General features: G+C 38.4%; 1 protein-coding gene across 5 annotated transcripts in view; it reads left to right on the plus strand.

The window, feature by feature from the left end:
* Nucleotides 1-17,721, plus strand: part of LOC102229236 (spectrin beta chain, non-erythrocytic 1-like) — a 56,608-nt gene that overhangs the window by 26,269 nt on the left and 12,618 nt on the right. For all 5 annotated transcript variants that reach the window (XM_014470210.2, XM_014470211.2, XM_014470212.2 and 2 more), the window contains 25 exons: nt 2,930-3,081; nt 3,309-3,482; nt 3,747-3,838; nt 5,460-5,540; nt 6,397-6,512; nt 6,766-6,878; nt 7,252-7,439; nt 7,532-7,649; nt 8,159-8,317; nt 8,427-8,729; nt 11,471-11,624; nt 11,723-12,117; nt 12,207-12,470; nt 12,550-12,761; nt 13,421-13,558; nt 13,652-13,871; nt 13,987-14,523; nt 15,249-15,451; nt 15,549-15,639; nt 15,770-15,916; nt 16,033-16,296; nt 16,455-16,679; nt 16,768-16,857; nt 17,192-17,470; nt 17,551-17,681. In XM_014470210.2, the coding sequence (XP_014325696.1) occupies nt 2,930-3,081; nt 3,309-3,482; nt 3,747-3,838; nt 5,460-5,540; nt 6,397-6,512; nt 6,766-6,878; nt 7,252-7,439; nt 7,532-7,649; nt 8,159-8,317; nt 8,427-8,729; nt 11,471-11,624; nt 11,723-12,117; nt 12,207-12,470; nt 12,550-12,761; nt 13,421-13,558; nt 13,652-13,871; nt 13,987-14,523; nt 15,249-15,451; nt 15,549-15,639; nt 15,770-15,916; nt 16,033-16,296; nt 16,455-16,679; nt 16,768-16,857; nt 17,192-17,470; nt 17,551-17,681 (4,846 nt within the window). The remainder of the gene's footprint in view (nt 1-2,929; nt 3,082-3,308; nt 3,483-3,746; nt 3,839-5,459; nt 5,541-6,396; nt 6,513-6,765; nt 6,879-7,251; nt 7,440-7,531; nt 7,650-8,158; nt 8,318-8,426; nt 8,730-11,470; nt 11,625-11,722; nt 12,118-12,206; nt 12,471-12,549; nt 12,762-13,420; nt 13,559-13,651; nt 13,872-13,986; nt 14,524-15,248; nt 15,452-15,548; nt 15,640-15,769; nt 15,917-16,032; nt 16,297-16,454; nt 16,680-16,767; nt 16,858-17,191; nt 17,471-17,550; nt 17,682-17,721) is intronic.

The following is a 17,721-nucleotide window of genomic DNA, read 5'->3' on the forward strand; positions in this document are numbered from 1 at the left end:
TGTAGAACTATACTGACGCCTAAAACCTTAAATAGAAGACAGCCTTGAAACACCAACACACAAAATTACAGTATGCAAAGAGAGTCAACATTGCACAAAATTAAAACATTTCTCCTAAAAGTTTCTGCTGCCATGAACAGCATGGAAGTACAGCAGTAGTCTTCTGTATTTTGCTACAATATGCTTTTACATTAGATTATAGAAATGCCACACCTTTTGCATAAGATTTTGTGAAAAAAGTATTATCCTTAAAATAAATTCTTCAGGTTATCGGGGTGTTTCTTACACTAACTTCGTCTTAGTCATAGCTCATCACCTGTTTTTTTTTTTAATTTTTATTATTATTATTATTATTACATAAAGCTCAACCTAGTCAGCAGCATGTTATTTCTTTTAGTGACCGAAAGCTGACATACTTGAGCTCACATACATTTCTGGATTTCCCCCAGAAAACTTGCCAAGTCTGGTGGTTGGGTGCTAGAGCAGTTATTCATCCAGCAGCCTGTCATGTTTTTGAAAATTTGTTATTTCTATACTCTGTAAACTTGTAGATGAGCTCTAGATTTATCTGGAAGGTAGATAAATCCAAATTAACCAAGAAAATGGCAGCCAGGCAAGAAGGCAATAAGTTGGAAGAGCTGTAGGACATGATTATAACAAATTCAGTCATTGCTTTTGTTTATTTTTAAAAACAATCTGATTGTTTTTTTTGTTTTGTTTATGTTGTTTTTAGTCCAATGTTTCAGAATTTTTATAAATATATTTATACAATTTTCTTGGAATTTTGGAAGGAGAATCCCCTTGATTGCAATATCAGTTTCTACTCTTTAGACTGTCTGTAAAGGTTTTATGAACCTGGGTTTGGGGAGTTGCTCATTTGTTCTGTCAGATTTTGTCAAGCTTTTTCAGAATGAACAAGAAGCCTTTGTTGTATGGAGTTTAAGTTGAGGCTTTAAATGAGCTGCACTTTATCACTGTCTTGGGACAGACACCAGTGTGTCTGTCTCCTGTCAGAAAGAGCAGCTAATTTGAGCAGAGAATAGCTTCAGAAGAAAACAACAAATGTCTTTAGGTTGCACCAGAACAAATACTATGAACCATGGGGTTACTCCACCCTAAAGGGCTTATATTTCACAATCAGTTTTTTTTCTTCTTCTTCTTCTTCTTCTTCTTCTTCTTCTTCTTCTTCTTCCTTTTTCCCCTAGCAGATAGTAATTGATGTGCATTACTGCAATAAACTTTCTTCAGGTACTTGAGTGCATTCTCTTCAAAGTGCTCTCAAATTAATTGTCCATTTAGTTATCCAATGTAAGTAACTCAGACCTTTAATGAACTGCGGTGTTTTGTAAAATGATTTTTATTTTCCCTTTTTATAGTGAGTTCAGTAAGTTTTTGTGCGAACAAATAATTCAGTGGACATCTTGGTCATGTAAATTCACACAAACTGCTGCTAATAAATAAATGTCATCATGGCTTTTTATTTGTGTTATGGGAATCTTAAGATTTATTTAATGTTGTGCTACATGTCTTTTTTTGGTTCTGATTGGTTTTATATCTGATTATATTCCGGAAATAGTTTTCCAAAGCGAGGGAGACCTTACGTTTTAGAAATTGGGACACAAGGGTGGTTGGTGGAGCAGGATTAGCCTCTTACTTCTGTAGTCAATATGTCTATAGTCCACGTCTGGGTTAGACCTGTATAATGTTTTTCTTTATGCACTACCTGCAATAACAGAAAAAAATGCATGCAACTAAATGTTTGTGCTGTGTCTACTCTTCTGAGGCTTAGTCGTTCTAGATATCTTGATCTATAAGGAAAGCACTTTGGTGCAGGAGTACTCTTTGTTGTTAAGTGCTATATAGATCAAATTTGCTTGATTGGTCTTTAAGGGATTGTTCAGGATCTTTGTAGTATGATTCTGTTAAGATTAGAAGCAGCTACCGGTAATATCTTTCCTGCAGTAGAAAACGCTTAGCGTCATCATTCAGCATAAATTACAGATTTGTTGGTCCCAGAGGGAAGCTAACAGCTAGTCCAGTTGGAGCCAAGACCAAAGCAGACTCTTACTGCCTTAAAAACCTCCTAATCTCAAAAAGGCCACTGTGGTTTATGCTGACACTATTTTATGAACCTTTAAACCACTGTCACATTTGCATTGGGTGGTTATTTACACAGAGGCCGATGATTAATTACACAGGAAATGGAGGTGGGAGGCTCTGGGCCACCAGTGACGATCCTTTGTGAAACATGTACAAAAGAACACTGCATTGTGGCCATGTAGCTCCATGATATGAAATTAAAGCTGTGTGAAAAATAGTGTAACAACATTTTCTTAGAACACTATAATAATTTTGATTTACCATCTCTGGAAATTATTTCCCAATGTAAACCCCAATGTTAAGGCAGTTTTAAGTTTTGGAAAGTATCAATTTTTATAAACTGTGCCATGACTTCCCTGGCTATGACTAACATGAGATTTTTGAGACTGAGGCAAAGTTGGTTTCAATGACCAACTAATCTGGATTTATACTAAATAAAAACACTAAGAAAGTTATCTACTGCAGGTAAAATGTTGACTGCCTGTAATCTTTTAGCAGAACTTCAAAAAGCCTGAATTAGTCCTTTAAGATTAGAAAACCCTCCGTGGATTAATAGTGTCTGTAAAATGGGAGTACACAAGTCAAGGACTTAAATTCTTATGGCTTAAACTGCTGGTGTTCACTCTACTCTGTCGGCTACAGAAAAAAAAAAATTGTGAATATTTATTTACTAAGGCCTCATGTAAATACGACTGTTCAGAGGAGTGCATTTGGACATATAGACTAGTGAAACACTCCACACTGGGACATCTTTGAGGATTTTAGGCTGAGTACACGTCAAAGCTAAGGCAATGCGAGCTCACTCTTGTTTATCTGTTGTTTTTTACAGATGAGCGTGAAGCCGTGCAGAAGAAAACATTCACCAAATGGGTAAACTCTCACTTGGGTCGAGTGACTTGTCGCATTGGTGACTTGTACACAGATCTGCGGGATGGCCGCATGTTAATCCGCCTTCTGGAAGTCCTCTCAGGAGAACAGCTGGTCAGTACATGAAAGTAACCACTTTTCTTTAGACATGTTTGTTTTATTACATGGACTTGCTTGTGCTCCAGTTTCTATTTGTTTTCCCCATTAAATTCCTGTCAGCTGCTCCTTTCTATTTCATTTGTTCTTAAATTTTTTTATTCAACATCATTCAAATGGGTGCATCTTGTTTTCTTTTTGTTTGTTTGTTTTTGTTTTTGTTTTTTTTCCCCCCACCCTCATAGCCAAAACCCACTAAGGGCCGCATGCGTATCCACTGCCTCGAGAATGTTGACAAAGCTCTGCAGTTTCTCAAGGAGCAAAAGGTCCATCTAGAAAACATGGGATCCCATGACATAGTGGATGGAAATCACCGTCTCACCTTAGGCCTCATATGGACTATAATCCTCCGCTTTCAGGTAATATGAAGTGATTGTTTATATCGTAATGTTGTCCTTATGCAAACTTGCACTTCCTCTTTGAAGCTCGTAAAACTTGATTATTAGATGGCGCTTCACTGCGGTTTTCTAATAATTGTTTTAGTTGTGAGCTCCCCGTTATGACTTTTTGTTTTCTCACTCTCCAAAGGGTGTCATTGCATACCAATGTAATTACTATAAATTATGCTGCTAAATCTAGAAATTGTAATTTATAAACATCTTGCTATCTTGATTAAATGACAGATCCAAGACATCAGTGTGGAAACGGAAGACAACAAAGAGAAAAAGTCAGCCAAAGATGCCCTTCTGCTTTGGTGCCAAATGAAAACAGCAGGGTAAGAAGCTGACAGCATTTGTCTGGAAGTGTTTTATATATATATATATATATATACACACACACTCACACACACCTCAGTAAATTCGATTATAATTTAAAGACTAAATTATTTCAGTAATTTATCTAATAAAGTAAAACACTGTTATAATTTCTGTATAGACAGTTAAATAATTTCTGTATAGATAAAGCTGATTATGGCTTTTGGCTTATCTATTAATTTGGCTTATCTATTAATTTCTCTCACATTGAGAGTTATGCAAGACTAACAATGAGATTATGAAAACAAAAATTTTATGTAATGATTGTGTCATGATCTGAACAATCATGTGCAAGTCTGCTGACTCGACAGTTATCCAGCAGTCACTGACATCTTCCTCAAACAGGGAAGCTGCAAAAAGGTCACAGCCTAGGGAAGTTAGCGGTTCAGATTGCCGTATCCAATGATCCAATTGGAAAGTAAAGTGGAGGGAAAAAGGGTAGGAGTAAAAGTTGGAGCAGGAATAACTGCAGCTTTGAGAGGATTGTGAAACAAAACCCATTCTGCAGTTTGGGGAAGATTGACGATGCTTGAACTGTGGCTGAAACCAGAGCCTAGAGCCACCACACACTGATTTATACTTGGTTATGACTGCCACGTGCTTTGTGTTGAACTACTCCAGAGAAAAGACATTAGAAGTGTCTTACCTGAGGTAAAGGACTGGACTTTTGTTCAGTGGTCCTACTCAGTGTTTAAAATGTCTAAGGACCACTGTGAAGTCTGTACAGTTGATAATGATTTGGAAGGTCATGTGATCTGGTGTGGTCTGCTGGGTTTTTTTCCCCCCTTCCTTAGCACCTTGGCAGAGCCGTAGATTGATTACCGTATTGCCATGTTGCCATGTGTGATTAATTTTTAAGGGTTTTCATTGAAAGTAGACTATAATAGTAAAAATTAAGAGAACTTGAAATAAGTCGTCAATAAAATTGTGAATCATCAGGAAGGCCAGTTCTGTCCAAGGTGATGTAGACAGAAAAAATCTGGCAAAAACTCATCACTTTTGGATAATGTCTCTCACCTCATCCATTGAGCCGTTGCACAACTGGCGAGCTCCTTTGGCAATATGCAGCTGCGTCCTAGCTGCACAAAAAGCATCATCATAGCTCCTTCCTCCCAGCAACTGTAACCATCACTGTTCCCAGCAATACCAATATGTTGTTTCCAACTCTACTATTAGTTTATTTTCTTATCCTTGGCCTACTATAGAGCACAGTTTGTATATTTTAAATGATCTTACTAAGTTACACATTTCTTAGAGCCTGAGTATGCTTAATGTTCTCACATTATACTGTTTTACAGTCTTTTAAAAAAAAAATTAACTTTTCTGGTGAATTTTCCCCAGTAAGGAATTAAAAAAAGATTTTTCTATTCTATTGTTTGTAATGAATTTACATAAGTTTCACTCTTTGAATTTAATTACTGGAATAAATTTACTTTTTGTTGCTATTCCAAGTAATTAAAATTGTCTTGTGTGCTGAATATTTTTACTGTTAGCGTATTCTTTTTCTTTTTACATGAAAATCAGTATGGTATTCTGTCGTGCTGAGCTAATGATTAATGCTTTTTAATCTGACCCCTACAGATATCCTAATGTCAACATCCACAACTTCACCACCAGCTGGAGAGATGGCCTGGCGTTCAATGCCATCGTGCACAAACACAGGTCAGTGAGTCACTGACCTGTGGTCCCTGTTTGGCTTGTTTTGCTGAAGAATCTGATCAGTCTATTCTTTTTTTTACTGGGTGTTATTTCAGATTATCCTCCTACAAACACAAAAGACATCCAATATTCTTGTACTTTGGTGTTCAGGGAATTAAAACAGTCAAAGGAGTTTCTTACCACATTTTCTATTTCAGTATTTTTCCATTGTGCAGTAGGACTTGAAAAATAGAATAAAATGGGGAGTAAGATGACCTAGATCACAGTCATAACCCAACTATTTTTTTTTAATATAGAACCATCGTTGGTAACTCAGTTGTGCACCCTGCTGGTTAAAGGATTTCTAGAGTTTAAAGATAAAAGACCAAAGATTAATCCTTAACTCGTGACTCGAATAGAACAGAGATTATTGATGAATTAATCAATGCATACAATGAAGGCGTTTCTTATTTACTTAGGTGTTCAATTATTTCACTGTATTTACTGTTTGACTAATTTATGACACAGCTATCAATGTGCAGTTTTTAGCTTTCACAATGTCCTCTGTGTAATTCATGTTAATTTTAGTTTAAAAATATTTTTATTACATCATTTTATAACTGCATTTAGTGGAGGTTCATTTGTAATAAACTTACATCTGGCATATTTATGCTGCTCTAAAATCCAAATACTTCTAAAATAAGAAAGTGTTCATTGAAGAAAAGAATATCAGATGTTTTTAGTCTATGCATGAAAAGCATTTTTACATATGTCTTTCACAAAACAGATTTTTTTTAATAGCTGATGACTCGAATGTTTTGACATTTCTTCTTATCTGTATCCTGCTCCTATTAAAACGTCTGTTTCTCATTGTCTGCAGGCCTGACTTGATTGAGTTCGACAACCTGAAAAGGTCCAATGCTCACTACAATCTCCAGAATGCTTTTAATGTGGCTGAGAAGGAAATGGGCCTCACTAAACTATTGGACCCAGAGGGTAGGTGGCTGTTGGCTTCATTGAGGCATTCAGCTTTTCTCTAAAATAACTGCATTTAAGTTGCAAGTTTTATTAAGTTTAATAAAGTCAATTAGTCTTGGACAGCACTAATTATTGTCAACTTTAATACCATCACAAAAGGCTGTTTAAAGAATTAAAAGGTGGATAGAGCTGAACACTTCTTGTTCTTGTTTTTTGATCAAGTGATATTTGGAGCACAGCACTTTAACTTTGTTTTATTCCTCTCTTCCAGATGTCAATGTTGATCAGCCAGATGAGAAGTCAATCATCACGTATGTGGCCACCTATTATCATTACTTCTCTAAGATGAAAGCTCTGGCAGTGGAGGGAAAACGAATTGGAAAGGTTAGCTCTGTGTGTGTGTGTGTCTGAGTTGAGACTTTTGGCTAAGTGACTTTATAATTTAAAAGCAAGAACTTTTTAAGTGTCAATAGTTTGGTTAAATAGCTATAGAAGGTTTTGGGGTTTGAGTTATTTTTGGATAGAAGAAATCCTCTTTGTTTTTGCTCATCTCTGACCTATTAGCTCCCTTGTGGTTCTTGATTACCAAGAACTGAAGGAGTGTACAGATAATTATCTACTCAAGATGAGATGACAGCACATAGATGTTCCACAGATTTCCACTTGAAAATATGCTTGGATATATTAGGCAGAGCATGACGGATGTATAAATATTTCTGTCCCATTTATGTGGAATCACTAATTGTTTTGGCTGCAGGTACTCGATTACGCCATTGAAGCTGACCAACTGATAGAGAAGTACGAGACCCTGGCATCAGAGCTGCTGCAATGGATTGAGCAGACCATACTGACACTTAATGATCGGCAGCTGGCTAACTCTCTGAGTGCTGTTCAGAACCAGCTTCAGGCCTTCAACTCCTACCGGACTGTGGAGAAACCCCCTAAGTGAGTATTAGTTTGCCTGATGGAAACTCGTAAAGGGTAAAATATATATAAATATATTTTTATAAAATCCAAAATATGTTTTGTCTCCACAGATTTACAGAAAAGGGGAACCTGGAGGTCCTTCTCTTTACCATCCAAAGCAAAATGAGAGCAAATAATCAGAAAGTTTACATTCCAAAAGAAGGCAAACTCATCTCTGATATAAATAAGGTAGGGCTTGTTTTAAATACAAGACCAGATATATTCAACAGCAACCCTGTAAACGAATGTGTAAAACGCCTGAAATTAATTGTGTAATCTCTGACTAAAAAAGGACAGAATGTGAAAGCAACGCACATTGACAACCTCAGATGTGGGTGATGAGCAAACACCCCTATTGTTTTCTATCAAACAGCCCACACTGGCGTCACCAGCCAATGCTGCAAGGCGCAGCAATCAGTGATGTTTTATTTTAAATGAATTGCTAGAGATACTAGAGATACTGTACCCATGCTGGAATAAACATGCATTTATTCTAGGTTTTTAACACATCTTTACCAGAGCTAATAAATGTGGCTGGCACTGTACACATTTCAGTACCTGAAAAGGATATAAAAATGTAGCAAATAATAAAATGGAAATATTTTCCTCTAATTCTTAAAAAATGTTATTCTTTGTGAAACTTTTGTGTCATGTCTGCTGCATGATTCGGGCATCTTGTGCATCCATCTGTTTGGCAGGCTTGGGAACGACTGGAAAAGGCTGAACATGAGCGTGAGCTTGCACTAAGAAATGAGTTGATTCGCCAAGAAAAACTGGAGATGCTGGCGGCTCGCTTTGACAGAAAAGCAGCAATGAGGGAGACGTGGCTGAGTGAGAACCAGAGATTAGTGTCTCAGGTAGAAAACGTACCTTTTCCTCTTAAACCTGATGAAAAACTTGTATTTGTTTAAAAACTTGTTATAAGATTATCTGGATTCTCATACAGTCTTCTTTTTTTGTTGCAAGGATAATTTTGGGACTGATTTGGGAGCAGTAGAAGCTGCCACCCGTAAACACGAAGCAATTGAGACAGACATCGGTGCATACTGGGAGCGGGTTGCTGCTGTGGAGGCTGTTGCCAAAGAACTGGAAGCAGAGAAATATCATGATGTGCGTCGCATACTGGCACGACGGGATAACGTCCTTCGACTTTGGGAATACCTCAAGGAACTTCTGGCTGCCCGCAGGGAGCGTCTGAACTCCCATCGAGACCTACAAAGATTGTTTCAGGAGATGCGTTACATTATGGACTGGATGGCCGACGAAAAGGTAAAATGGACATTTTTAATGGCTTCGTTTAAATAAGTGCTGAATGTCTGTGCTTATTCCTATTGTTGCTTTGGTGTCCAATTAACTAAAAGGGCTCAGCTAATCCTCTGAAGTAAGATAGATGTTGTTCATAGTTTTTCCCAGCAGCTTTAGTGTTGCTCCTAATTGCAGTAATTAGCTGTTACCATTCCTGCTAACGGCTGACTGGTGTTGCCTGTCATTGTTGGCTTAACTGAGGTTAACAGAGGCAGACTACAATCATGCGGAGCACTAAAGGAATTAAATTTTGACAAGCCGTCTTAGCAAGCTGTGAACTTAATTCATTTGTGTTCTGCCAGTCTTGAAATGCTGGTATTTCCTCATGTTTGTTCATTTTTAGTGTTCATGTAGTCCAAGTTAAAACTGTTCTTTATAAAACAGCCAGTCTTTCATTAGCTTGACTTCATTAGTTTCATTTAATTAGAGCTCTGTTTCATTATAGAGATTATATATGGGGGATTTTTTTTTTTGCAAAGCACCACATTTGCCTCCTCTCCATGTTCACCAGTATTACAATTGTTTGATTTTGACATTTAAATCTCTCTTAGTCAATCCGTATCTTTGCTAATTCATGCCTTCACAAATCCATATCCCCCATTTCACACACAGGTGTTCATTTTCATACCTGTATTTTGTACCAGTGATGTTTTATGTTTTGTAGTAATCAAAGATTTTGAGATTTTTTAAAAATAAAAATGCTCAATTTTCTGCTTTCATTTATTTGTATATTATTTTACTAAAAAACCTGAAACTGCATAATTTGGTTATTGTTCCCAGTGGACTCTGAAAATCCTATGTCAGTTCTATTCAGTCTAATATAAATTAGGCTTAATAAAACCTTCAGCAAGCTCTTGCTGATGGACTCTAATTACTGCAGTCAACTCATCCACCTGATGATTCAGATTTAAATTAAAAGACCAAAAGTATGGCAAGGTGAAAGAAAAATAAATCACTGGCACACTTTTAAAAATTGTATTATATTAATAGCACAGTTAACTCTTCTTTCCTCTTTTTCATCAGTGTCAGCTTTTGATCAACAACACATGCACGCCCATTTTAATGCATAACATGACTCAAACACTAACTTCCTGTGTTATTTCCTGCTGGCTGAGTGTTGTCTTATACTACCTTTGAAAATACAGTTACTTGGCAAGATAACATTACAAGTATGAAATTATCTTATTTTTGAGCTTATATAATTTCACCCACCCAAGTGTGATTTTAAATGAAGTAACTTAAAAATATAACAGCTATTTGTATCAAAGATTGACTCTAAATTCTATCACAATCTGCGGCATTTTATCGTGTTGAATTGAATTTTATGTTCTACTGTTTTTCCTGTTAAAGTGAAAAATAATTAAATCCACACAAGTAAACATTAGAAAATCATTGTGCAAAACCACAATAGATTTAATTTCTGTGCCGTCTGATTCCACTGATTAGTTGATGGACAAGAGATAATGTTAGGAAAATTATCCTCCTGTTCATTTACTCATGAGTTTATTTTACAAGTTATGTTTTCATATTATTCTTTCATATTATTCTTTTCATATTATTACTCTATTATTCTTCTTTTTATATTTACTTAACTTCTCTTTCTTTTGTAGTATAGTATATTATTAACTTTGTTTAGGATGTTTGCTTGGAAGCTAAAAACGTTAAACATTCATGTGTTATTAGTTCCATATGTAACTGATTAGTTGTGGTCAGTCACATGCCCTTGTAAGGGCATGTCCATAGGAGGCTCCAGAATGTAAAGATGGTTGGTCAATTCTCTGTGTGACTGTGTGAAGAAGCCCAACCTCCTTTTTCTATACAATAAAGAGAAATGCAAAGAAAGAACTGGCAGAATTGAGTCCAGACAGTGTTTGACAGCGATTCGTCGCGTCTGTTCTCAATTCTCCTATTCTGCAGAAAAGAAATTAAAAGAAACCTAATCTCTGTCTCTGGCTGATTCTTTGCAGGTTGTGACAAAATAAACCTATCAGATAAGCATCAGTGTCTCCCTATTACTTCACTTGCATATATTTAGCATCACCCACCTATAATAAAAAATATATATAAAAGATGTATGATTATCAAACAATTGGATATTCTTGGAATACCATGAATACTTATTGGGAAAAGTATAAAACTTTAAAACTCAGGCAGGTCACTTCTGACTCATATTGTGCATGAAAGGGTTAAATGAGTTTTACTGCTTTTCTTTTTATCTTTGCAGAATGAGAACTTGGTATTTCTTTTGTTTTGATTACATTTTTAAATATGTTTATAGTGTAGTGGTTAGCCAATTATCTACCAATTAACTTTATTCATAATCTGTATTTTGCTTGATCCTTTGATTTTTCAAATGAAGTACATTTTCAATTGTCTGCAGTTAGGAACTTTTTTCATCTTTATTATTAGTTTGTACTCATTGATTTCTAGTTGTAAACATTTTTTATTTTACTTAGGAGGTTTAAGCTTAGACAGCTAGGTTATGGTAAGCTTTCTGAAAATGTTAAATCTAATAATCACCAAATAAAATAACTAATAATGAAACGTAATCCTTTTTAAAATGACTTTTCTATTCATTGTTCTATATGTTAAACTTTTTTGAGCAAACATTTCTTCATTATGTTTACCAGATTTTGACTGAAAAAAATTAAAAAACATCTCTAAATGTTTCTCTTTGCTGTTTGTTTTTTGTCTTTTTTTTTCAGGGTCGCCTGCAGTCCCAGGATAGTGGTAAACATTTGCATGATGTGTTAGATCTTCTGCAAAAACACAATTTGGTAGAGGCTGACATTTCAGCTCAGGCAGAGAGGATAAAGGCAGTGCAAGGAGCCGCCAAACGTTTCACCTCCTACGACCAGGGTAGGCCTTCTAACGCGGTCTTCATCATTTTCTGTACGGATGCTTCTCTTTTCATCAATATCTAAACACATTTTTCTCATTTCTTTCCTTCTTGAAAGCTTACAAACCTTGTGAACCTGGTCTTGTTAGTGAGAAGGTCGATCTGCTGGGTCAAGCTTATGAGGAGCTTGGCCAGCTTGCGGCGACGCGTCGAGAGCGTTTGGAGGATTCACGTCGACTGTGGCAGTTCATGTGGGATCTTGGTGAGGAGGCGGCCTGGATCAGGGAGCAGGAGCAGATTCTGGCCAGTGGGGACAATGGCCGTGACCTCTCGTCTGCCCTTCACCTACTGAGTAAGCATGAGGCCTTCAGGGACGAGATGGCCGCTCGCTACGGCCCCCTTAGCAACAGCATCGCTGCCGGAGAAGCTTTGGTTGAAGAGGGACACTTTGGAGCCCTGGAAATCACGGAAAGAATCCAAGACATCCGTGGACAGTGGGCTCATCTGGAGGAGGTCGGTTGTGGTTTGCAGCTTTATTTGTCACATCTAAACAGTCTTCTATTCTGTATACATTTATGTTTTTTGTACTCTAATTTTATTAGACAACAAAGCTCAGAGAGCAGAGTCTGAAGGAATCTGTGGCTTTGCACCAGTTTCAAACTGATGCCAACGACATGGAGGCCTGGATTATGGAGACGCTTAGACAAGTGTCCAGTCAAGAGGTTGGCCACGATGAGTTCTCCACCCAAACGTTAGCTCGCAAGCAGAGAGAAATTGAAGAGGAGATCCAAAGCCACCGCCCCCTTATTGACTCGCTCCATGAGCAGGCCCAAGCACTGCCAGAGGCATACATTCATTTCCCTGAAGTACGTTTGCTTTAGTTTTCATTATCCTTTTCAGATCACATGCTCTGTGTGGTGAATGACGGCTAATTGCGGTCTCTAGGTGGAGGGACGTCTTCCTGCTATTGAGCAGCGCTATGAAGAGCTAGAGTCTCTATCAGCAGCTCGGCGACAGGCTCTGGAAGGCGCCCTGGCGCTTTATCGCATGTTCAGCGAAGCCGACGCCTGCCAGCTGTGGGTGGAAGAGAAGGAGCAGTGGCTGGATGGCATGGAGATCCCTACCAAGCTGGAAGACCTGGAGGTTGTGCAGCAGAGGTCAGTTTGGGAGCGATGGAAGCAGAGATGATTATGTAACAAGATTGTTGCTGAATCCAGTGCTTTTTTTTTTCTCTTTAAAAATAGATACAATTAAAATTTTTCCTGACGATAAAGTTGTAAAATATCTCAAAAACTTAATTTTATTTACTTTTTAGTTATACACATTATACAACATAAGTGATTTAGGATTAGCTAAAATTGGTATAATAATTATCCATCCTAAGTGAATCATCTAATTGTTTCTATTGTTATGCTTCCGCTTACTTTCTTCAAATTCAGTACTTTCTTCACATTGCTAAAGAGCCATTTTAGCAAAACTTGATCCCAGTTTGCTTCTTGTTTGTATCTTGAATCTCAAAACAAATTTAAATAAAATAATAATAATATTGAGCATTTATTTTTATATATATCTAAAGAAAAATATGAAAAAATGAAGTATTCAACATGGAAAAGTTAAATGATCTTAATTTCAAAAATCAATGCTGTCTACATTAAGTTTCTTTTTAGCATTGATATATCCCTCTCCAGGTTTTTACCAACCAGTACAGTTTGCACAAATTAATATTCAGAGTAGACATAAACCTGCAATGAGTATGTACTATAATGATGCAAATCTTTCATAGCGAGTGAAATGAAACAATTATACTCTGCTGCAGGTTTGACACCCTAGAGCCTGAGATGAACAACTTGGGTACTCGGGTCACTGATGTGAATCAAGTGGCTGAGCAGCTGCTGAGCTCAGACAACTGCAGCAAAGACCAAATCCACCAGACAAGAGACCAGCTAAACAACAGGTAAGACCTAATATTGAACATGCCTTTATTCTCACCACTATAAGCACCATTCTGTTTGTACTTAATGTTCCATGTGATGGATTTTGACTCTAGATGGAAAGAGTTTGAGAAGCTGGCTGGCCAAAAGAAGCAAGCCCTGGAATCTGCTCTTAACATCCAGAACTACCACCTGGAGTGTAACGAGAGCCAGACGTGGATGAAGGAAAAAACCAAAGTGATTGAATCCACGCAGAGCTTGGGCAACGACCTGGCTGGAGTGATGGCACTTCAACGCAAGCTAACTGGCATGGAGAGGGACCTCGAGGCTATTCAGGTATGGAAGTGACGCATGCTGGGCAGAAATAGAAATATAAAAACACCTGGACAAAATAATTGTTTTTTGTTCTCCTGTTATTTCTTAATCTAAATTAGCTTTCATATTTTTTTAGGGTAAGTTGGATGATTTGACAAAGGAGGCAGAAAAACTCGCCAGTGAACATCCAGATCAAGCTGGAGAAATCCAGGGTCGCCTGGCTGAGATTCAGGAGGTGTGGGAGGAGTTGAATGCCACCATGAAGCGACGGGAGGAGTCACTGGGAGAAGCCAGCAAACTTCAGGGTTTCCTCAGGGACCTGGATGACTTCCAGTCCTGGCTGTCCCGCACTCAGACCGCAGTGGCCTCAGAAGACAGCCCCACTTCCCTGCCTGAGGCCGAGAGTTTGCTCGCCCAGCATGAGAGCATCAAGAATGAAGTTGACAACTACAAGGAGGATTATGAGAAGATGCGAGCGGTTGGCGAGGAAGTGACCCAAGGTCAGACGGACGCCCAGCACATGTTTTTGGCCCAGAGGCTTCAGGCGCTGGACACTGGGTGGCATGAGCTGCGACGCATGTGGGAGAACCGTCACAGTCTTCTGGCCCAGGCCTTCGATTTCCAGACTTTCCTTAGAGATGCCAAGCAAGCTGAAGCTTTTCTCAACAGCCAGGTTAGAACAACACAAAATATGGATGAAACTTTATTGAATTAACCACATTAGCTTTCTTTGCAACAATCTGCTGTTCCTTAATCAGTTTCAGTACTCCTGTTACAAATGACTAGCATAACAGAACTAGAATATTTAGTCTTGCTGCTTCTTTGGCTGCAAAAGAAATGCAGCACAAACTGTAAGCAGAACTCTTTTTGCTTTCCTTTGACAAAAAGCTTTTGCAGTTGATTGGAATGAGTTTGATTTATGATCTCAGAGTAAAGGAGGGCAAATACAAATGGACGTTTTCCAGGTATTTGTTAAAAACAATAAAAATAACTTACCCTTTTTGTTTTATTACATAGCCATGTGCTACTTTGGGTTGATATCACATAAAATTCCATTAAAATACATGTGAAAAGTTAAGAGCTATGAATACCTTTGCAAAGAACTATATTTTTAGCTATATGTTAACTGACTTTTTGTTGGCTTTCATATTTTGGCAAGCTATGTTTTTGTTAAGATTTCAGCCAATCAAAATGGATCCCAACATAAGGTCAGGAGGGATTTACTATCATTCCTATTAATATTACAAGCATCAAATGAAGGTTAAATCGAAAAGTGCACAGCTTAAAGATCGCTACTAGAGACGGTCAGTTTATAGGGTTATGTTCCTTCATAGCTTTTAGAAAAATGCAGCCTTTTTGGGAAACTGAAATGCGAGTGCTGCTTTTGTGTCTCTGTAGGAGTACGTGTTGTCCCACACAGAGATGCCCACCAATCTTCAGGCTGCAGAGGAGGCCATTAAGAAGCACGAGGATTTTCTCACCACCACAGAGGCCAGCGAGGAGAAGATAACGGGTGTGGTGGAGGCTGGACGGCGCCTTATTAATGACTCCAATGCAAACGCAGATAAAATTCAAGAAAAAGTTGATTCAATCCAGGAAAGGTCAGAGCTGGAGCAAAAGATAAGGGAAAAATTCAGATTTTTTTTCTGATGTGTTTAGAGTTGAAAATTCTGTCTTATGCTTGTTTTTTTTTTCCAGACATTGTAAAAATAAGGAGGCTGCAAATGAACTGCTTTCAAAGCTTAAAGATAACTGTGAACTTCAGCGCTTCCTGCAAGATGGGCAAGAGGTAATGAAGTTAAGCACTTAAACAAATTAATGTGTAAAGTCATTTAAAGAAGGAATTTGAATAAGTGACCTTGTGTTGTGATATATAGTGTCTCTTTGTAATGTTTTTCCATATTGCTACTCCTCCATAGCTGACTTTGTGGATCAACGAGAAGATGCTAACAGCACAGGACATGACTTATGATGAAGCTCGAAATCTTCACAGCAAATGGCAGAAACACCAGGCCTTCATGGCAGAGCTGGCCTCCAACAAAGACTGGCTGGATAAGATTGATAAGGTGTGTAAACACAGAAAACACACCCTCTTAAATTAACCTTAAGTTTTATTCCCCCTTCTTTGAACTTGGTAATAGTTTACCAGCTCTTATTTGTAAGTAAATTGTTTTTCTAAAAGGAGGGTCAAGCACTGGTGGCGGAGAAGCCTGAGCTGAAGCCGGTGGTCCAGCAGACGTTGGAGGACCTGCAGCGTCAGTGGGAGGAGCTGGAGAGCACGACCCGGACCAAGGACCAGTGCTTGTTTGAAGCCCACAGAGCAGAGATATTTACACAGAGCTGCTCCGCTCTGGATGACTGGCTGAAAAACATCGAGACCCAGCTGCACAGTGACGACTACGGAAAAGATTTGACCAGCGTCAACATCCTCCTTAAAAAGCACCAGGTAGAAATCAAAATAAGCTGCAATGCTCTGAATGTTTTTATTTTTCCATTTTAAAAAATAGCAGAAATAAGTTGGGCCAAAAATATTTGATCTGATGCAAATGAAGATGTTTTACCTTTTTTTTTCTCTTTTTTTTTTTTAATCTTTCCCCTGTGTAGATGTTGGAGCATCAGATGGAGGTCAGAGAGAAAGAGGTGCAGTCCCTACAAAGTCAGGCTGTTGCTCTGTCCCAGGAGGATGCAGGGTTGGCTGAGGTAGACGGGCAGCAGAAGCGAGTCATTGACAGTTTTTCTGGCCTCCAAGACCCTCTTAACCTGAGGAGACAGCAGCTGCTGGCCTCTAAAGAAGCACATCAGTTCAACAGAGACTTGGAAGATGAAATTGTGAGCACTAGCAACTCAGTGGAGTTAATAGATGAGTTTTGAGTTTTATTTTTGTCCTGCTGAGGTTTTATTTCTATTCAATTTGCAGCTTTGGGTAAAAGAACGGATGCCTCTGGCATCTTCCACAGATCATGGAAAAGACTTGCCAACTGTGCAGCTGTTGATCAAAAAGAACCAGGTACAGTTTTTTTATGCTTTAGTTTTCAGCAAGAAATTTAATAATTATGTTGTGACACCCTTGGCTTAAAAATATATGATATAAAATCTAAAGGCATTCCTGATATTTTGACAGATTCTTAGATTTGACAGATCTAAGTGATTTTAAAGCAGACATCATCTAAATGGGTCCAGATACCATAAACGGCCAACCTTTTACCACAATACTCAAAAGTCCAGAATGATGTCAACTTCTGGAAATATCTAGAAATGTCTCTCTGGAAAAGAATGGAAATAGAAACTATGCAAGAAACATCCTTCCAGTAGAAATAATGTCAGAACTGGTTGTGAAACAGACGTTGCAGAAAGAGATCCAGGGCCACCAACCTCGCATCGATGACATCCACCGTCGAGGTGAGGCTCAGAGCCAGGTGGACGGCGACAGGCAGTCACTGCTGAAGGAACGCCTCGTTGAGCTCAGGGATCTCTGGGACCAGCTGATCGCAGAGACGGACAAGCGTCACGACCGTCTGATAGAGGCCAATCGCGCACAGCAGTTCTATGCTGATGCGGCTGAAGCAGAAGCCTGGATGGGGGAGCAGGAGCTGCACATGATGTCGGAGGAAAAAGCAAAGGTAAACTTGAGACAAAGATGAACAGATTGTTGTTAATCCTGTGTATTTAGGAAATATAATCATTCATGTTTGCTACCCAGGATGAGCAAAGTGCTCTGGCAATGGTCAAGAAACACCAGATCCTAGAACAGGCCCTGGAGGACTACGCCCAGACCATCCACCAGCTGGCCAACAGCAGTCGTCTCATGGTCACCAGTGAGCACCCAGAGAGGTCCGGAAGCACATCTTAGTCTTCAACCTGAAGAAGTAGT

This window comes from Xiphophorus maculatus, chromosome 11 (genome assembly GCF_002775205.1).
Source record: "Xiphophorus maculatus strain JP 163 A chromosome 11, X_maculatus-5.0-male, whole genome shotgun sequence".
In the NCBI taxonomy this organism is placed as follows: Eukaryota; Metazoa; Chordata; class Actinopteri; order Cyprinodontiformes; family Poeciliidae; genus Xiphophorus; species Xiphophorus maculatus.